The sequence below is a fragment of the Homarus americanus genome, unplaced genomic scaffold (assembly GCF_018991925.1).
Source record: "Homarus americanus isolate GMGI-L3 unplaced genomic scaffold, GMGI_Hamer_2.0 scaffold39155, whole genome shotgun sequence".
NCBI classification, from domain to species: Eukaryota; Metazoa; Arthropoda; class Malacostraca; order Decapoda; family Nephropidae; genus Homarus; species Homarus americanus.
In genome coordinates this window covers 16,623,112-16,645,261 of record NW_024737042.1, presented here as the reverse complement: position 1 = coordinate 16,645,261, position 22,150 = coordinate 16,623,112, and the positions used below count along the sequence as shown (strand labels likewise).

General features: G+C 40.0%; 2 protein-coding genes across 6 annotated transcripts in view; one reads left to right on the top strand and one right to left on the bottom strand.

The window, feature by feature from the left end:
* LOC121872750 (cytochrome c oxidase assembly protein COX18, mitochondrial-like) overlaps positions 1–20,665 on the top strand; it is a 49,637-nt gene extending 28,972 nt beyond the window's left edge. For all 3 annotated transcript variants that reach the window (XM_042375796.1, XM_042375795.1, XM_042375797.1), the window contains exons 5-7: positions 313–437; positions 8,259–8,369; positions 20,415–20,665. In XM_042375796.1, coding sequence (XP_042231730.1) covers positions 313–437; positions 8,259–8,369; positions 20,415–20,606 — 428 coding nt within the window. In that variant the 3' untranslated portion in view covers positions 20,607–20,665. The remainder of the gene's footprint in view (positions 1–312; positions 438–8,258; positions 8,370–20,414) is intronic.
* LOC121872752 (transcription initiation factor TFIID subunit 10-like) overlaps positions 20,660–22,150 on the bottom strand; it is a 164,318-nt gene continuing 162,827 nt past the window's right edge. For all 3 annotated transcript variants that reach the window (XM_042375802.1, XM_042375803.1, XM_042375804.1), the window contains one exon: positions 20,660–20,995. In XM_042375802.1, the coding sequence (XP_042231736.1) occupies positions 20,791–20,995 (205 nt within the window). In that variant the 3' untranslated portion in view covers positions 20,660–20,790. The remainder of the gene's footprint in view (positions 20,996–22,150) is intronic.

Here is a 22,150-nt window from a genome sequence, read left to right as displayed (position 1 = left end):
TGGTTTCCTGCTTTGTAGGTATGCTAGTTGGCCCTCCATTGACCGAAGGGTACAGTAGTTTGATAATGAAGCAGACATCACTAAAACATGTCCAGTATCCTCTTTGTCTATGTACCATTATACAGGTACTGTACAGTATATATTTTTATTCATCGTTACTTTATTTTTCCTTGAAATTTTTTATCAACCAGGAGCATATAAGTTTAGCACATACGTTACCTTTAGTTGAGGAAATGTTACATTTTTTTATTTATTGTGCAGTTTTTTATGCTTGCATGGCTGTCTCATTCACTACTTATCATGCCTTTCCAGCTGCTCAAGTGCTGTTCATGGAATTGAGCACTGGAGGGTTTGGTTGGATACCCAATTTAACTGAAGTGGACCACTCTCTTATCCTGCCAGTAGCCATGGGCATCACCAACCTCATTATCACAGAAGTAGGAACCTCTTTGTGCATTGTATATTTGGTAAAATAATTGAAATACTGTGAAGGATAAACAAAGTTACATGAGGTTCAGTCCCTTCACTAGTGCATTTACCGGAGCTCATCATATAAACATTCCACAAATCATTTCATTAAGATAATTGTTTTAATATTGTTTTACTTTGATTCCATAGTACTGTACAGTATGATTACTATTGCGAGTTTCCTTCTGTTGAATGTAAACAAACACAACATTGCCACACTGCACAAAACCTGACAAGACCCTGTAAATGCACTAGTGAAGGGGACTGTACATTAGTGCTACTACAATAAATTATATAAAAATATACACTCTCATTACAAAACTCAAATTGTCTGTGGGTGCATTTTGCATCTTGAGCTTTTGTAACAAAATTAGTAAAAAAAAATAAAAATCTAAACTTAAAACCTATAAAATAATATTTTTGTCAAAGAAGAAGAAAAAGTTTCTACCAAAGCACTTGTGTCCAAATTTTAGCTTCCTAGCTCATAAGTGCCAGAGATATCTGAACAAGTAAGCAAGGAAGAACAAAACATGAACCTTACAGTCTCCCTTTCAGAGAGCATATCATTGGGACACTCACTTTGCAAGAAACTGCAAATAGAAAATGGGGAGGGAGGAGTACACAAACAGTTATCACCTCTGGTTTACTTAGGGACACAAGCCATATGGTGACTGGCCAGTTGTCTGTACAGTATATACAAAATGAATTGGGAAGCTGTAACCCAGCTTGTTTAGCAACAGTGTGATGTTCAGTGGCAGGACTATAGGGTTCAAGGACACAGAAGCCATCTTTATGTACCTGACAGTATAAGTTAGTGGTGGGTGTTGAGAGTTGAACTCATCCTAAAGGCTTCACTACCCATATAGGGCAACTATGCTACCAGATTTGAATACAGGGGGCCCCCCAAATATGCGGGGATTAGGTTCTCAAAATGGCCGCAAATCGCCAAATCCGCGAATAACATTTGCGGACCAGGGGGGGAGGGGGGTACATTTTTACTTGTGTACAAAGAAATGTACATTCCCTTTTTATGTGTTTGCCCTAAGGACAATTATTATTTTTTACCTGTTGTATTGTATATGTGTGTGTGTGTGTGTAGACACACACACAAATAAATAAAAATTGGAAAATCCTCTTACAAATACAGTCGGCCCTTCACATACGCGGCTTTAGCATACACGGATTCGCAAATACGCGGATTGCCCCGCTGGAAGAATATTCTGTACATTGAAGTAATTGAAGTACGTACATTCAAATCGCACACGGCACCGCTCGCCACCACCCTGCGCTCCCTCACACAGTCAGTCTCGCTGTAACCATGCTTGTGTTGACATCAGCATTGTAGGTCGACCCTGATTTTTTGACCAAAAAATCGTTAATTTGTGATATTCCTTGTTTATAGGTCGACCCAAGTTTTTGAGGGTATTGGAACAACAAAACCTTCAGTTAAAACACTCTACTTCCTATAAACTGAGGCTCACCGTGCCTGAAACACAGAGTGCCGAAGGCAAATTGTTTACTATTTATTATTACGACACTTTACACTGAAACGCGGGTAGTTTCAACAAAAATATTGTATATTTCCATTCAAGTATTTATTCAAGTTAATTAGGAGGGAATATTATTGTAATATAACAGTTTTTTAACTGAAAACCAGTACTGTACATTAATGTACAAAAATTTTTATCTCTTGAGCAGAATATATGACGTTTATATTCAAATTATTGGCTGTCTTGCAAGGATTCCAGCAATGCAAATTATAATCTCCTAACTTTAGTCTGATATATTATAAAAGATAATAACTGTACCGTATATCTCGGCCTATAAGACGGAATTTGAACCATAAAAAATTAGCCCAAACTTAGGGGGTCGTCTTATGCACCAGATATAAAATTCTTACCTCTTAAATATTGCTGTTTAGTGGTTTAGCGTGTCAAGAGTGGTGATGGAAACATCGTAAACCACTCACAAGGTCCTACCACTAATTATTTTATACTGAAACTTACGTTTGGGAAGCTGGATTAAAATGAAGATTACCGGTATATTAAAATAATAAAAATGTATTATAAACCTGTCTAATATACCGTAAAAGAACAATATACCCCGGTAATAAACACAGCTACTATCATCACCCCCCCCTTGCCAGTGACGGGAAAGTGACCTTGACTGTGACCGCCTGTGGCTATTTTTAGCCGTCCTTGTGTTCGGAGGTGGTCAGTAATGCATATCTGTATATTTACTGATCATAATACTTATCTCCTATAAATAATTCATTTAAAATTTATTTTTTTATAAAGAATATTCAGTAAATGACTGCGTTAATTCTTGAAACTACCGACAGTGGTAAATTTAGGATATAGGTAAATGATGAACAGAAGTCACGTCATGGATTCGGAGTTTGGTTCTTAATGATCACCATAAATGTCTGGTCAACTTCACCTACCAGGTATAATGGTAGCCTCCCTTTTTTGCAAAACCAGTATATAATTAAAGAAAATACTTGCAGTGTGTTTAATATATTACAGTATATTATAAATAAATATATAAACAAATAAATCGGCAAATCTATTTCTAGTAAATGGAAATATTTTACTCACACCGACATTAGTTCCAGTTAAATAACTGACGCTTAAGTGAGTCATTAGTGTACACCATCATAAAATTTAGATGTTATTTTTACTACAACATAGGTATTGTGTCGGAAAAAGTGGAGTTTGGGGGTCGGGCCAGTTTCTATTGGAATTAATCCCATATGTTCTGTTGTTCCATTTACTCGGATTTCACTTTCCGCGGTACCCTGTGGGTTCACTGAATCACAGAAATCAGGTACAATACTACTGGTTATACAGGTTGTACCTCTCTAGTCCAGCAACCTCGGGACCTGACCGGTGCCGGACCATGGAAATTCACCCTTTTCCTGGATAGATAGTGACTTGTGCTTATGCTTGGAAGCACTAGCACCACTTTTTCTGCATCATGGTCTCTTTGAAGACATATTGGAGGGTTAAATGTCGTATAGTAGCTTCTCAAATTTCGTGAGTTTTTAATTCAACGTATTTTATTGGAACACACAAAAAAAAATAAAAATTTTGACGGCGGAAACTTGAATTTCGACGGGTTTGAACGGCCCGCCAACGTGCAGATGACGTGCATAATCGTGTAAACAGCGTCATTTCTCTTATGTAGAAAAGATTCATTATTGTTTATTACTGAATGTCTTTTTATTGAATTAATGTTTATGTGTGCAAAATGAGCAATACAATTCATTAATAATACGTAGAATATTAAAACACACAAGGAAATGACACAGCATTGTTTTCGTTGATTACAAAACCAGTGACTGACTGGTTCTACATATAAAACTGAAGAAAATAAGACCTAGGTTGTAGCTGTAGTAAAATTAATATGGTTGTTTTAAGTAATGTTATTTAATGTTAATAAATGGAACAATAGAAGCAGCTTTAAATTCATAATGGTAAAGCAAAAAGAGATCAAGATATGTAAGTGCGCAGACATGCACGAAACATACTGCTATTATTTTACATAAGAATATGGTACAAATACTATTTACTGTCTATATATATATTTTAATTAATGTTTCTGAATTTGCTTTTATTGAATTAATGTTTGTGTGTGCAAAATTAACAATTCAATTTGTTAATAATACGTGGAATATTAGAGGAGACGAGACGGCTGCCGGCATTGTTTATGTTACAGCTTACAAAACCAGTGACTGATTGGTTCTGCATATAAAACTGAAGAAAATAAGACCCTGAGTTTAGCTGTAGTAAAATGAATGTAAAAAAATTAATATGGTTGTTTGAAGTACCTGTAATGTTATTTAATGTTAATAAATGGAACAATATAAGTAGCTAACCATTAATGGTAAAAAAAAAAGTGAGTGCGCGTATGTAAGTGCGCACATGTGAAAACATATCTCATTACTCTACATAAGAATATGAAAGCAACACTTATTTACTGCTCATATATATTGAAGGGTTAAAAGTTGTCCTCTGTATAGACAAGCAGACAGAGAGAGAGAGCAGCCAGATGTAAACAAACCTTAATTTCCCATGGCTTTGTTTGTTTTTTTTAAGGAGATTAGCCCACCTGTGCATAAGTCACTGACCCACATTGGGGCCTGAGGGGCAAAAATTTAATACTCCTGTAATAATAATAATAATATTCAATTGACCGCAAATCGGGTACTATTTTATATATATATATATATATATATATATATATATATATATATATATATATATATATATATATATATATATATATATATATATATATATATATTTTTTTTTTTTTTTTTTTTTTTTATTATATAAAAATGCATGTAGTAAGTATGTACAGTAATCTTTTCACTCAAATCCTAATAAAACACTATTGAATTAGAATACTGTAGCTGGTGTAAACAGTCGAACAGTCCCACCAACGATTGTCTTCGTGAAGCAGCTTATAAATTAAAGAAAATACTTGCAGTGTGTTTAATATATTACAGTATGTTATAAATAAATAAATAGACAAATAAATGTAAATCCATTTCAAGTAAATGAAACAATTGTATTCGACAATCATTATTAGGTTCTAGTTAAATAACAGACGCTATGAATCACCAGTGTTTACACTACACCAACCGTAACATTTGATGCCATTGCTTGAAGTGAATTGGCCTTATTTTAAAAAACCATGGATGTGTAAACAGCACTGGTCAATGGGATGGTTGGTAAAGGACTACTGGCCAGTAAGCTCCCAATGGTAAGTGTCACATTTGGGGTACCGGTCTTATACAGCAAATAGGGCTCAAAAGCTACTTTTTAAAATGGACATTTTTGGGGTCGTCTTATACACCCCTGTCGCCTTGTAGGCCGAGATATACAGTAAGCCCAAATAAACCCCGGCTGAGGAGATTAGGGGAGGAGGGACGGAGCCAGCCAGCCAGCGAGGGGTGGGGGGTGGGGGGGTGGGTGAGGTGATATGTTTGACAGTTTGAGCCGAAGGTCTTGTGTGTTTATTTAACAGTCCTACTACGCTTCTCCCATTTTAAAATGCCGTGAAATGACCTGGGAGAATATAATTAACATTGCTGGGATTCTTGTAAGACTGATTAATTTGAATAGCAACATGCTCTAATTTGCACTAGACATAACAATTTTAGTACCGTATGAAATTAGTATATGTACACTCAGCTTTACTAAGGTCATTTATTTCTTTTAGCACTGTGTGCATGTAAATGGATGAAAATATGAAGAAATTTATGTAAATCTACCCAAAATACAGTTGAAAACTTTATACTGTATTATAAAATGTACTACACAGTATTGTACACTAATGTACTACATTTTTATATCTTGAGCAAAATATATGACGCTTATATTCAAATTAGTGGCTGTCTTGAAGATTCCAGCAATGCAAATTATAATCTAACTTTAGTCTGAGATATTATATAAAATAAACACCTTAAAGAATAAAGTTATCACCAATCTTTTGTCTGGGAACACAAGGAGGGAGGTAGCCAGTGAGCATGGGGGGGGAGGGGGGAGGTGAGGTGACAGAGTGTGGTGTTTGTTTATTTATTTGAGATAAGATGTGATAAGATGTGACAGTTGGCGCTGAGGGCCTACGTGTTTATTTATCATTACTTAAGAGTGACTAAGCTCTTCTCATAATTAGCCACCCAAACGACCTGGGTGAATATAACTTACATTGCTGGGATTCTTGTAAGATGGTGATTTATTTGAAGACCTGTATAAACAATCTATATTTGCAATAGACATAACAATTTAAGTACCGTAATCATTTAGTACATGTACAGTACAGGTTTGTTCCATGGTAAAATCTTTTGAACAACGAAAGAAAGCGAAAGTCATTGTTTTCGTCATGATTTTATCCCACTTTCCATTGTAATACGTATGTCATTTCAGCAAAGATATTACATTTCCATATTTATTTCTGAGAATATATTCAGTCAGTCACAGTTAAGGTAAAATATACTTGTGATGTAATATTTTAATGAAAATACCCGGTATTTAGAAATACAGTATCGTAGTTTTCTTTTGTTTCAAATTTAATTAACAAAGGTTGATGTTTCAAATGTAATGAACAAAAATTGATGTACAGTACAGTATCTATAAATAAACTTTAAAAAATGATACTTTATGTTTTACATCGTCCTGTGCATACCCGGTACCATACCATGCATTTGGCTGCTTTGGGCTATGCTATGATGACGCAAGAGATCTGCCCTGGCAACTGTACCGACACTCACAGCTGGTGGTGCGTTGGTGCGTCGTTTTCATTGTTTACTGGTAGTTACTGGTAAATATTTTTCAACCTAACGAAACTATTACTCGTTTAGAGGTCGACCCCCAATTTTTTGCCAAATAATTTGGTCTTAAAAACTCGAACTACACACAGGTATATATGGTAGATAAGGACATGGGTTTTTTTGGGGGGGGGGGGGGGCAGCAATAGTACACAGATTTTTAACATTCACGGGTATCTCTGTTACCTAACCCCCGAGTATGTTAAGGGCCAACTGTACTCGGGAACAAATTTATTAAAAATGTGACAGTCTCCCCTAAAGTCTGTGCTCTATTAATAAAGTACTACTTGAGGGTAGATTCACATTTTTAATAAATTTGTTTCTTATTATTTGTAAGAGGATTTTGCCATTATTATTTATTTGTATGTGTGTGTGTGTGTGTCTATACACACACACACACACACACACATATATACAATATTACAGGTAAAGGAAATTACTGTCTCTAGAACGAATGGCTCCCTGTCCCAGCTGTGAAAATGCCGGCAACTTTAAAACTACCCACAGACATACAGTACTTGGGTACTTCCAGGGTGTCATCCCCGAACAACCGAGAACCGCGAAGTAAAAATCAGCGAACTTGGGGGGGTGGGGGCGCTGTACCTTTTAAGGTTCTTGGTGTTGCTTGATGAAGTGTTGTTTTTATAGTAAATACTGCAAGTCCTCTTAGTCATATACTACTGTTTATACATTCACTTCCCACACATAAACACCCATGCTTTTCATTTTTCTTATTTTATAGTTTTATATTATATTGTCTTTATTTTTAAGCTACATTAATGCATTGTAATGATGCACACTTGGAGCACAGAATCCCCAGTTTTTCCGACTTCCTCCCCCGAATTTTTCCCAGTGAGTGGAACATTGCAAAACCAAAAATTGACCATCAGTAAACAAGAAAGGGTGTTAAGAATTTTATATCGCTAAGTGAATGATTGTTAAACAAGAGATACCTGTATCCTGTTATAGCAAATACTGTGTGTCCTCATAAATGCTGTATCCTCTTATAGACTTATCATATGGTGTACAGTTTGCTGTATCTCATAGTTCATGCTCCACATGCACAAAAACTGGGATGCGAAGAACTTGAAACATCCATTGATATTGGCCGCCATACCTACAGCAGACATCAATTGATGCTGGCCACTATTTAAGAATAAGAATTTGTTATCAATTCAACTCTTTCAAAATCCTAGCTAAATTATGTTTTGGTTTTATTCCAGAAATGTTTGCACGCAATATTTGTTTATTAGCATACAGTATCACGATTATAATGTTCGTTTGTTTTTGCTTTTGTCACCATAATTTTTAGCTGTACTGTATATTGGAAAGGAATTTCATTTCATATTATGTACGGGACTCTATTTTGATCTGTGCATATACAGTAGTACAGTACACTGTGTACACAATACCTTTAATAATTTGTAGAACTGAACTGCACAATTATGTATTTCAGGTAAATGTTTTGAGTCGTCATCAGGAGGGATCAAAGTTACAAAATATCGCCACCAATGTATTCCGTGTCATAAGTATAGCCGTTATTCCTATCGCAGCAACTGTTCCATCGGTAAGTTTCCAAATTGCAGTGCAGTACTACGTGTATATTTCTTACAGTAAGTCCTCGCTTAATGTCGGGTTACGTTCCTGAAAATGCGACGTTATACGGATCTATTTTTGCCATAAATAGATAAAATACGGGAGTTACGTTCTGAGCCTCCCTTTGCCCCTTGAAATACATTATATATACAGAAAATCATTGCCATTTCTATAGAAAATTGTGCATGCATATACAACTACTAAGTTTGTATATAGGTACTCACCGATGGGCGGATGTGGTAGAGTGAGTGTCTGGTGGGTATTGAAGGGGAGGAGGCGGATGGCGGGAGCAGAGGAGAAGGGTGGGAGTGGAGGGTAATGGTTTTACGTTGCCTCTTTACTAAACTAGCACCAGTAGCACTTGATGGGTGCTGGGAAGCCATTTCGAACTGTTAGAGTACAGTTTTAGAGCAAAAGCACTTAAGCACACACGAATGATGTGAAGTCGTAACAAAGACTAGCTCGGCGTCACTTAGGGACGCTGTGACGTTCTGCGAGTGAGGGCAGTGCGCCAAGCCGAGAGAGCGTAGCACGGCCAGACAAGAGCGGGTGATGCACCATAGAAAGTAGTCCCTGACGACACCAAACGGCATAGTATCGGATCACCAGGATGTTAAACAAATTTTTGATCTCTAAAGTTTAGCGACGTAGTACCAAAACAACGTTAAGCGGGACGGCATTAAGCGAGGACTTAATGTACTTTGAATTTAGGATAAGATCATATTGCTGGATGGGGTGCACTAGTCAAGTGGATAGATTTCATGCCACATTTGACACCCCTAGTTCAGCCACCTGTGAATGGATACATTATATGTGTTTAAAGTTGGGGAATCTAAGGCAGTTCCTGCCACATTGCTTCCTTGCATAAAAAAAAAAAGAAAAAAAGTTTAGTTTACTTTATGCTACATAGTATTTATGTACACTGTCCCAATCATGCTATAAAACCTGTGGAATCCACTTTAATTTTTTCACATCATTAAACCCTGAGGCTTGGCAATAGGAAGGGCATCCAACCATAAAACTTTAATTCAACATGCATCGCCTCATGTCAACCAAGTAACCAGAGCTGTGCCCATCCCTTGGTCTTTGCTGCATTTTCTGAGCTGGCAGCTTGGGTTTACCCTGGTGACAAGGGGAGGGGTGGGATATCCTGTTCTGGTTTTACCCAACAGTAGCCATCAGGTATCTTAACTCACACAAGCATGGAAAATACCCTTAAAATCTTGATGATGATGATAATGATCAGACAACAACAAACAATGCTTTTATAGGTACCCTGTGTGATACAAGGAAGATATGAAAAACAAATTATGCCACAACTATCATCATCAACTATTTATGGCCATCTCCCATGCTTGCATTGAATAGCCACTGGGCCATTTAAACTACTGTACAGTACTTTAGGTAATGCTTCATGAAAAATATTTATTTTTTTTATTGTTGGTAAACCAAAACATGAAAGGAGTAAAGTTGTGTTTCTTTTACTGAGATTCTTTTCTTTGGCAACATTCATTGTGCTTCTTATCTTAAACCTACTGAATTCCTCAGGGTGTAACCTCTACTTACTCTTCTCCTGATGGTGAATTATCTGTTTCTGTTTCACCTATTGATTATATTTTCCTTCTGTCTGCTGGAGGATTACTGTCCGTATCCTCGTTGACTCAGCAAATTCTTCATTCCTCTTTAATTTTCATGATACACTTTATTTGTATGATCTCTGGCATAATGTCTAAATGAGCCATATTGTACTGGTATTCTTGTTCAACTACAAGTACTCGTATAGGGATCTTTTCTGTTTATGGTCTATACCAGTAGTCTTGCATCTCTGCTGCATGTGATACAATTACTTTCACTTATTTTGTCTCTGGTGGACCGTTGTAACTGTTTGTGGGTCTGCCTACCTAATTATCTACTGAAGAAAGTTCAAAGAGTGTTGAACAGGGTTGTCAGGCTTATTTTTGCTCTCCCACTAAGGACTCCCACTAACCCATTCAAACTGAGCCTAATGACTTTTAAGGCACTTATGTTTGATGATCCTAAGTATTTGCCCAACCAACTAATTTCTCTGACCACAAGTTCCGAAATGATTTTGCATAGTGTGATGATCCGTCATGCCTTGAGTATCCTAAAGCAGTATGGGAATGTTCTTTTGCTGCCTGATCCTTTATCTATACAGTACCCAGATAGTATAATCGGTTGCCTGCATCAATTCAATTTCAATTTCAATATTTTATTCCTTGACAGAGGAAGCGGGATCCTTGTGCTGTCACTTGGTACTCCTGTACAATAACACCAGAAGCATCTGGCAAGTGTCACAAGTATATATAAATATTATAAAGGTGCTTACTAAAGCCTAAGGAAGGAAGTATATTCCTTCAACAACACATCATCAATATTATTTACATAATATCTGGCCATTATGGGGAGGATCATCGTGTCTCCGTCAGGGGGTCGTGGAGTGGTGGTCCAGCAGGCGTCACGGAAGCGTTGTGTGTGGGGACATCTTAGGAGGTAGTGGCCAGGGTGTGGCTGTCGGGTCGTCTGCATAAAGAGCAAGAGCGTTGCTCGGGATGCGGGGATACCAATCTTCCAAGCAAAGTCATACCCAATGATGATACGGGCAGCAATCACGTCCTTTTTCCGCGACCCTTTCCCATAGACATATGAGAGGTCAGGAAGTTTACAGAGGACATCGTACCAGGTGGGCGGGGAGTCCAGGGGGATGGCTGCTTCCCGAGCTTCTCTCTGTTTGCGGCGAATTTGGGTCATAGCTGTAAAAGTGTTCGAGGAACAACGTAGTCAGGTGTGGCCTTGTTACAGCCAGTCTTGGCAAGGCCATCTGCTGCCTCATTCCCCAAGATACCGACATGACTGGGTATCCATAGGAATGTCACATGACGGCCTGCATCCTCAAGTGTTGATGTTAACCCTCGTATTCGGAGGATGAGGTCCTTATTTTCCCCTGAACCAAATGTGATCCTGTCGAGAGCAGACCTGGAATCGCAGCAGACAAGCAAGTGACAGAAACCATTGGCTTCTTCCTCAACGAGAAGGGCAGCAAGGAGGGTTATCAGTTCAGCCTGAGTGGAGGATGCCCCGTCAGAAACTCTGAGAGAGAGTTTGATAGGCTCTAGGGCATCAGGATGAGAGATGTAGACACCAGTCCTGGCCCTACCTGTAGCGGGGTCAACAGAGTCATCAGTGTAGAGGACGACCCTACCTGGGGACCAGTGGGTGATCCTGGAGAGGTGGAATTTGCAGAGAATTACAGGGTTCACTTGGGATTTTGGGAGCGGTCCACCGAGGGCAATCACTTCAGGTTGAAAATCCAGCCAGGGAGAAGGAGACGAACCAACAGCAGGGGTGACAACAATATCAGGCAGGAGGTCGTGTTCCTGAAGGGCTCGGATGAGTGACCCTCGCCACTGTCTTCTAGAGGGAGGTCGGCCTCAGACAGCAAGAGTCAAGTTGGCTTGGACATGTTGCCCCGAGGATCCCGTAGAATGGAAACAGTAGTTTTTAGGTAAAACTCCTGGACACGATCCTGTAAGGAGGAAAGATCAAGTTCAGTATATAGAGAAGTACAGCGTGTCCACTGAGGGGTCCCAAGGATGATACGAGCAGCTTTTCTCTAGATAACTTCGAGACGGTTGACAGCAGTCTGACTAATGTTGATGAGGGCAGGGGCGGCGTAGTCGACACAAGAATGGACAAAGGACTTGTACATGGTGAGAAGTGCAGGGATGGTGGCACCAAGGGAACCCCTGCACGTGGTGGAGAGAGGAGCGAGGCTCAGAAAGCATGTCTCGAAGATAGCGGACTTCGGGGATCTGACAACGTGTGCGACTTACATACACACCCAGGTGTTTTGTCTCATTAACCCAGTCCAAGGATGTTCCTGATAAGAGAAGGGAGGAGGTACAACACGACCGTGCCACATGGAGACCAGATCAAGGGCTGAGGGAGTCAGGGGCATATCCTGAGTGGACAACTTCTGTCGGCCACGGGAGAGATGCAACGGAGTGCATGATAGTGTTAAACAAGGTGGAACTCAGGACTCCACCTTGAGGGGTGGTGCCGAGGTTCATTTCTTGAACAGGAGATATAGAGCCTTCAACGCGAACCCGGGCCTGACGTCCAGTGAGGTAAGAGGCGATCCATCAAAGAAGTCTCCCTTTAACCCCTAACCACTCAAGGAAGACGGAGACACGGGTAGTCTGATTGCAATAAAAGGAAGCAATGAAGTGTGCTGTGCTGCAATGTTGTATGAAACCATTGAGGGAGTTGTGGAAGCCGCCTATGGTGTGAAGAAGGCGACGATGGAGTATCCTCTCCATCATCTTGCAAACACAGGAGGTAAGACTAATGGGTAGATATTTCCCAGGATCTCCCGGCTTAGGGGTGGGGATAATAGTGGCATTTTTCCAGTTAGACGGAAGAACCCCATGTTCATAAGACATACAGTATTGTAGAGAGCGAGCAAGAGGTCGTTAGGATTATTAGTACAGGCATTGAGGACGGAGTAGGTTATCTGATCATCCCCAGGAGAGGTGTCTTTTCTTGAGTGACGAGCACTGTCAAGCTCGAACTGTGTGATGGGATGATCAGTGAGGGCAGGGGAGGTAAGAGCAGCACCAACAACAGGCTCAGACGCATCGATGCGAGCCTGCACTGCCTCCTGCATCGGATCTGGAAGTGCTTCAGGGGAGGAAGCTCGTGCCCAGTCCTCCATTAAAGAGCAGGCAAGGGAGGCGGGGTCAGGGTGGGGAGGAGACCTCCGTCGAGTACCACGTATAGCATTAATCCGATTCCAGACATAGGAGGGTGACGACTGGAACTATAGAGACCCCGTGAAGGATAACCAGTCCTCCTCACGAATCCGAAGACGCTCCTGAGTTGCAAAGGAGTACCAGTTTTTGAAGTCTTCCCAGTCCTCTGGAGAGCGAGACCTCCATATGGCAGAGTGGAGATCACAGGTTACCTGCCGGAGATGTCTCATGGCAGGGATACGATGCCAGTAGTTGGTGGCACCTCTGGGTGATGAGGAGGGCGTGGAGGGGCAGAGAGATTGACAGAGTCATGCACGGCATCAACAAAATCAGCGCTGTAAGAGTCAAGGGACTGAGGGGCATCATAGGAATCTGCCCAAGAAGAAAGATATTGGATAAAGGAAGGAACAGCATCTTGTGTGAGACGAAGGCAAGGGGATCGATAAGATGCTGATGTAGGGGCAGAGGAAAGCCTGAGATGGGTAGTAACAGCAAGATGGTCACTATACAGAGCAGGCTTGGTGCAGATGGTAGGATGAAAGGGGGTATGACCGTTCAATAGTAAGCCAACATAAGGAAACTATGGGGGAGGCGAGTAGGATCATCAGGACAAAGAAAGCGAACATCATCATCCCCATTAAGAAACTGTGAGAGATGTGATCCGTTTAGGGTACATGGAGTGGGATAATCTGGAGTAAGAGTGGGATGGTGGGCATTAAAGTCACCAAGAACAATAGTGGGAACCCCATCATGGAGGTCATGAAGAACCTGGGGCTCCAGAGAATCACTCTTGAAATGAACATTGACTACACGAAGGGTTCGGTCACCAAGAGTAAGGGAGACAAAGTAATTCAGACAGGGGTCCATGTGAGTCAGGTGAAGGGAGACGAACAGATGGAATGGTGTTATGCACAAGGGTGAGGAGGCCACGAGCCTGCCCACGGTACCGAGGCAGGGTGTAAACAGTATAGCCAGAGAGGTGGAGTGGAGTAACATCGTCTGTGATGGTTTCCTGAAGTAGAGCAACATCTACTTGATGGGAGAGCACAAACTGGGCGAGGTCTGTCCTGTGAGGTCTAAGTCCCTGGATGTTCCATTGTAAGAAGAGGAGGGAACGGCCTCCGGTGTGAGATGAAGAGTCAGTGGGAATATACAGGGCTCCGGAAGAGTACCAAATTCTGTTGAGGATATTGGAGAGCGAGGGATGGATCCTCCATCTCGGTTGAAGGAAGGAGGCGGGTCACCAGGGCTTGCAAAGTGCACCCCTGTTGGGTCAGGGTGTCCAGAATGAGTTGTTGTTGCCTCTGCAATGTCGCAATTGTCTCCACAAACGAGTTGAGTTGGGCAGAGAGAAGGTTGATTTGCTTGGAGTGGCGATCCAGACGGAGAGTGATTGTTTCCATAGAACCAACTTGGTATACCTATGCAGGAGCTGGAGGTGAGGATTGGCGAGGGCCCAACTGGGTAGGTGGTGGTGGAGGTGGTAGTGACGGAGAGGGACAGTGAGGGTTCAGGTGAGCAAGAGGTGGTGGTGCTGGTGAGAGACAGCGGGGTCCGGGTGGGCAGGAGGTGGTGGTGACGGAGACGAAAGGTGAGGGCTCAGGTGAGCAAGAGGTGGTGGTGCTGGTGAAAGATAGCTGGGGTCCAGGTGGGCAGAGGTAGTGGTGACTGTGGCAGGGCCGGCAACTTCCTTGTTCCAAGAACGGTAGGGAGAGGGAGGGAGGGAGGGGAGAAATGATGGGTGATGGGGGGGTAGGAGGGGAGATCAATGGGAAATCATTGGTGGATGGAAGAGGCGGTGGTGGATAGGAGTGAGGTTTGGTTGACAGGGGCTTTGTCAGAGATGAGGGCGGTGGAACTAGGTAAGTTTTCCCTGGGTGAGTGCCACGACGCTCTGGGCAGTTGGCATTCCAGGCGTGGTGACTGCCATGGCAGTTGACACATCGTGGAAGAACTGAGATTTTTTCTGAATTTTTTATTTGCATTCCACTGTGTCATGATGACCTGCACAGAAACCGTAGGCGACCATCCTCGTACACTCCCAGGTGCGGTGTTTCCACGATTGGCAACGACCACAGATTTTCGGGGTTCCCATAAATCGGTCGATGAGTTTGTTGGATGGACGTTTGGAGACCAGGTTGATGCGGCGCTCCATGTCGAGTAGCTGTGGGAGTAGAGGGCGAAGATCGTCGATAGGGATCTCCTAGGGTACATGGCGAACCATTACCTTGGTACGATTAGTTTCTGAGGTGATGATGGTGAACTTCAGTATCATCTCCCCCTGGGGAGCAGGAAAGCCCACTTGAGTGAGCAGGCATACCGTCTCAGCCATTTGTGTGGTGACTATTACGGCTGCAGGACCTCGGCGGAGGCGAAGTGTTGAGTCCTGAAGTGGAGAGCAGTGACGGAAGAACCAGGTCGTCCGTGTGCTTAGAGGCAAGTCCTGAGGAAAGGCGAGAGGACGAAGGCACGACGGGGCAGGGAGACAAAGGGAATCCCCTATGTCCACTGTCGGCGGAGGGTCGGTCATTGAGCCACATTTAAGCTCACTTGGGGACCCTGACGGCAGAAGGAGGTCACCCTCTACAGCCCCAGATGGGATGCGAGAAGGAGCCGTAGCCCCTGCTGGGGACCCTGACTTCTGAGGTTTCTGCTTCTTAGACTTGTCTTCAAGATGAAAGTCGTCAGCATCACTGTCACCTACTGCCGCCGTCTCCAACGAATGGGAGCGTTTAACGGTGGGCATAGGGCACGTTGGCAACACTGCAGTCAGGTAGATAGTTTGGCTTGTTTGAGGTGGAGTGGTAAAGACGTCACTGCTACAACACACTTCACATTGCTCATGCGCAAACTTGAAAATCTTCGACCAGAGGGACCGGGTGGTAGGACCAGATGTTTTTATCAAACAAAAATGACAGTCCAAAACTTAAAAGAAAAATAGATGCCACTATGCTGATAATTGGGTCTTACTATAGTTCTCTGCACAGACTGGGATTAGTAGATTTGCTGAATTCATCAGAAATACAACTTTTAAGGAGCAGTCTCTTACAGCCTTTGTTGACACCCACGGCACGCATGCGGGTTCGTGCCTGCATCCATGAAGCAGTTGACTTCTGTGCAGGTCTTTAAGAAATGACTTAAGACCTTTCTTTTTTTGGAAAGCTTATGATCCTGAAGAGAATTACAGAGTTTAGGAAGTGTTACACTGAAGGACACTAGTTGAACTGTCACTTTTTCTGATTTTGTTTTTATATTTTATTTTTTATTCTCAGGTCCTTGGCTTTGTAGTGTTTCAAGTGCTCGTGAATTCTTTAATAGAACTGGTGCTTTTAAGAAACAAAAGACCAGCTATTATTATCAGAACTTATACAGCATGCCCTGACAATATGCGGATTTTTAATTCGTGGACCTTGATTATTCGCGGATGACACCCTGGATGTACCCAAGAATGTCTTAAGGGATGCTTTAAAGTTGCTGGCATTTTTGCGGCCGGGACAGGGAGCCATTCGTTCTAGAGACCGTAATTTCTTTTACCTGTATTGTGTATGTGTGTATCTACTCACACACATGTATATACAAAACAGGTAAAAGATATAATTGTCCTAAGAGCAAACACAGGGAGGGAATATACATTTCTTTGCACACAAGTGTAAAAATGTACTCCTCTGGTCAGCAAATGTTATTCGCGAATTTTAAGGGCATGCTGTACTGAACAAATAAGTTGCAGCTTTTCATGTGTGGAGCTTGTAGAAACTTCTGACTATCTGTTAACTAATAGCCTTCTCTCTGAGATTCATGACAAGCTGTTTGTCATAGACTGCCGAGTAATAAGATTCGGATAAACAAAACCTTTAAATCAAAATCTCAATTCATATATTTTTTCCGAGTTTAACATAAGTTGTGTTCAGAGTTTCAAAAAGCTTAAGTTGTGTTCATAGTTTCAAAAAGCTTAAGTTGAATTCAGAGTTTCAAAGATCTTAAGTTGTGTTCAGTTTCAAAAAACTTCCTCAAACTTTCTGTTCTCCTAGTGGGTTGCTGTCCTGTAGGTAGTACTTAAATATGCATTAATGAAAGCTTTGGATTACAGTAAAACCTCGATGAATCGGACTTCAATATATCGGAATTTGCTTTTTTCAGACTACGAGATGCTATGGTAACCAGAAAAAGGGGGGGGGGGAGATTAATAAAAAAATCTTACGGTAAGAACAACACTTACTGAATACTGTACAGTGGTCTAATCAGATTTGCTATAGGCCTACTTTGAACGAAGACACTTGAGTATGTAAGCAGGCTGGGGCTAATCAGGTGTTGTCGCATTCATTAGGTTTATTTATTTATTGATTCAGTATTATATTCTCATATGACTGGCTTCTTATGGTTTATGATTCATCATGATTAATATAACATCTTCAGTAACAGAAAAAATACAATACTGTATGTAATTTGTAAAATGACTTGAAAATAAAAGGATAAGCTGTATCAGAAGGTTATTTACTCAAGATGCGTTTGTGCGAGAGCATTCTGCAGCCTCGCTTACAACAGAGGTTACTATAACACACTGTATAATATTTGATGTGAAGATTCCTTCTTAAAATCGTTATTTACTACCTTTGAGTGTTATATGATGACTCAGTTTGGCTACTTGTACACTTAGACAAATGATTAATGAGTAAACCAGGGTAAATACAGATGCATAATACTTTACACTACAATATTGCTTAAGTGGTGATAAACACACTGCAATAGTATATATTAAGTTGTGATAATACACTGCAATACAGTAGAAGTCCAAAAATACGGACTGCTTGGGGATTGGGTCGGTCCGGATTTTCGGATTTTCCGGATTCTCAGGCAGTACTTTTAAAATTCAAATTTAAGGAGGAATAAAGAAGAGATGAACAGGTACATTTTGATAGTTTATTCATTAGCAAATATAGCATGCTTCATTTATCAAAACAGTTTTAATGAAAAAGCTCTGAATTCTAGAATTTTATTCTTTGCCTTTTTTATATCATAAATTGTAGACTTTCCAATGTCGTATGTTTCCATTAGAACAGTATTGCTCACACCACGTTCTAGTTTCTTAATTATTTCAAGTTTGTCACTCAATTTCAACGTCTTCTTCTTTCTCTTCACACAACGAAGTTTATCTACTTTCGGAGTCATTATTATGGGCTTGTACAGAACTCTGTAAATGGAAAGAGTAGGACTCAAAATATTGTTATATTACAATGGTATTCTATTCATACTGTGCTTGATATAATGCATTCACAGAAATGTAATATTTTTACTGAAATGACGTACGTATTACAGTGGAAAGTGGGATAAAATCGTGACGAAAACAATGACTTTCGCTTTCTTTCGTTCAAAAGATGTTACCGTAATCGCTTTTCGAATGGTTTTCAGTTAAAAAACTGTTGTATTACAATAACATTCTATCCTAATTGATACCATATTTCTGAATATTTTCATTAAAATCCATCAAAATCATTTTCCTTGTCATCGTCTGCAGCACCAAACAGCTCCTCCCATGTCTTCTCCTTGAACAGGGCTAGAGGGTACGTGTTTTTCGAATCGTTTTCAGTTAAAAAACTATTACATCACACTTATATTTTACCTAAACTGCGCCTGAATGAATATATTCTCGGAAATAAATAGTAGTTTTGCTGAAACGTGATGTATTTTAATGTAAAATAGGATAAAATACATGACGAAAACAAAAGATTTTACCTAACCTTCCAATGTTCAAGAGAAGTTACTCGTTTATTTTTAATAGTTTTCGGTTAAAATTCTGTTATTTTACAATGATATTCTATTCATACTATGCTTGATATAATGCATTCACGGAAATGTAATAATATTGCCGAAATTACGTACGTATTACAGTGGAAAGTGGGATAAAATCGTGACGAAAACAATGACTTTCGCTTTCTTTTGTTCAAAAGATGTTACCGTAATCGCTTTTCGAATGGTTTAGTTAAAAAACTGTTGTATTACAATAATATTCCCTCCTAATTGACTTGAATAAATACTTGAATGGATATATACAATATTTTTGTTGAAACTACCCGCGTTTCAGTGTGAAGTGTCGTAATAATAAATGGGAAACAATTTGTCTTCGGCACTTGTGTTTCAGGCACGGCGAGCCTCAGTTTATAGGACGTAGAGCGTTTTTACTGAAGGTTTTGTTGTTCCATTACCCTCAAAAACGTGGGTCGAACTATAAACGAGGAATATCATAAATTAACGATTTCTTGGTCAAAAAATCAGGGTCGACCGATAAACGAGGGGGGGGTCATAGACCAGTATATACTGTATGTTGTCACAGTTTGATTGCTCGTTTTAAAATGGCGACCACGTGGTCGCTTGTTGTCGCTGTGCCACTCACGCATGTGCACATACACACAAAAGCCCACTAAAAAAAAAAAAAAAAAAAAAAATTAGTTTTCGAAAAGTCCGGATTCTCGGGTGGTCCGGATTTCTGGCATCCGGATTTTTGGACTTTTACTGTAGCATTTATTAAGTAATGATAAATAGACAACTGTATTGTACTAATTTACTAAGTGTTGAAGATATTGCATTAAGCTGATCAGCTGTTTGCCCTTTGTAAATAAATGAGCATGAAATGACTCCTGGTGTTCAGTGTGGGATTTTTTTTCTTCAAGAAAGCCGTTTCTTTTTGGAGATTTTATCATCCTGGTACCAAATGAACCTAAATTATATGAGAATTATGGTGAAATTACTCTCTGCCAGCTGCTCCCAGATACACATCCGTCTTCCACATACAATATACTCCTACACTTTATTGTACTGTACAGTGTACATGTATACAGTTTTCTCTTTATTCACGAGACAAATTATGTGGTTACTTACATTTAACACTTTACAGTAAATAACAATCATCTCGGTAACAACAGTTGTTCACAACCAGACTTTTATGTCTGGTGATTTTCAACCCAAAGAGTTCCATTTCATTTTTTTTTAGTGTTGATGTAATATTCTTTTAATAACACTTTAAGGCATTAGTTGTTGAAGTGCAGTAATAACATAACTGATTTTCTTTAAACAGTTCAGATCAGCAGTGTCATCTCTACCCCCCAGCCCCATATATTTGCTTTATTCGAACTTTTGTATTTTTTGGACCGAGGGCTGCCCCAATTAGTCCGATTTATTGAGGTTCTACTGTATTTTTATATTATAGATAGATTAAACCATGAGTGATGAGTAAATTTCCCTATTATTTACAGTGCGTGACTCTTTACTGGTTTACCTCAAGTATGTGTGGGTTAGCACAGAACTTGGCTATGATGCACCCTGGACTACGACAGCTGTGTGGTATACCCCAGTCACCCATCCAACGAGAAAATCCTTATCAACATCTGTGGACACAACTACAGAAGAAAATGACAAAAAAGAGGAAAAAAGATGGAAAAAATTAGATGGTATTTGTTGTTGAATATTAATTATTAATGTAAATAAAACACTTTTAGAATGGTTATTCAAATATTTAATTCTCCAGGTTAAACAGGACATTTCCTAAGTAATTTTCATTTTGATGAATAATATTTCTAAATCCAGGTAGTACTGTATCTTGTCTCAATACAAAATTGTGGACTCCTGACATTAAATGTAATAATGAGGTTTCTTGACAGTAATCCCATACTCTGCAAGGACAGGTGTGAGGTCTTCCATGGTAAGTGTGAACCTCTTGTCTTTACCCTTGGTCTTGCTGCTTGACTGCTGGGAACCTCTCATTTTGCAGTGTTGCAGAGCATCATTTGTTATATCAGAGATAAACTTCTGGGCTGCAAGTGAAATCAGGCGAACACTGAAAAGATAAATCTCAAAGCTAATGTTCTTGTAGCATTAAATTTTAAGTTAGCTAAAATTCTAAAGACTTAAGACAATTGTTGCTAACTTAAGGTAGAACTAAATTATCAAGACACTTACAATAAAAAAAAGCTCAATATGCAATGTACAACATCTCAATTTACTGTAGGTAGTCCTGAACATGCTAATTAATGTGTTTAATTACTTAAGTATGGTACATCCAGAATAATACACAAACAACAAAAAGTATCCTTGAAAAACCGTAGGTGGCAAATAATTGGCGTTGAAAAGATAATTATACAGACATCAAATTGTGGACAACAGATCCTTAATCAGCATGTTCAAGAGTACATATATTGAGATTTTGAACATAATGAGAAGGACTTTTTAGGTCCACACTCCTTTTCACAGCATTGTTTGAATGCCCAGCGTGGGTTATCAGGTTCCAGCGTGACTATTTGCCTGTCAAGTCACACACTCGGCCACAGGGAAGCTTCTGGAATGTAAGTACAGTGTACCTACTTTTGTTTGTTTCATTTTCATTGTTTGTCCAATTTATCATGTTATATCAAAGTAATATTGCTAAAAGTAGTGTAGTGTAGTTGTATTGTAGTGTAGTATTACTGGGAAATAATGCTATGATTAGGTTATAAATGTACTTATTTGTGGAATTATTATTCTGCTAATTATTTATATGCATTACTTGCTCTACCAAAGACAGCCTGGCGACAGACTGCGTGTGTGTCGCCGAGCACTTTTTATGAAAAACAATGCAAATAAAATATTCTAAATGAATTATTTATAGGAAATAAGTATTATGATCAGTAAATATATGCATTACTGGCCTTCCCGGACACAAAGGCAAGCAGAAAATGGCCGCTAAGTGCGTAGTGACCACGAGCGCTAGCCGTCAAAACAATACTGTCCCCTTATCTCCCTCGCCACTGCGGCCCCAGGGAGGTTTCTAGAGGGTCAATATGTAGTTTTTCTTACTTCCTTTTTATTGTTTTATCATTTAAAAAGGTTAAAAAAAAAATTGTGAAAAGTTGATTTTTCTCGATTTACCCAGCATGGGGGTACGACCAGCGGCACCCCAGCCCGGGGCATAGGGGGTTAAGTACATCCAGAATAACACGACATCAAAACGTGACCT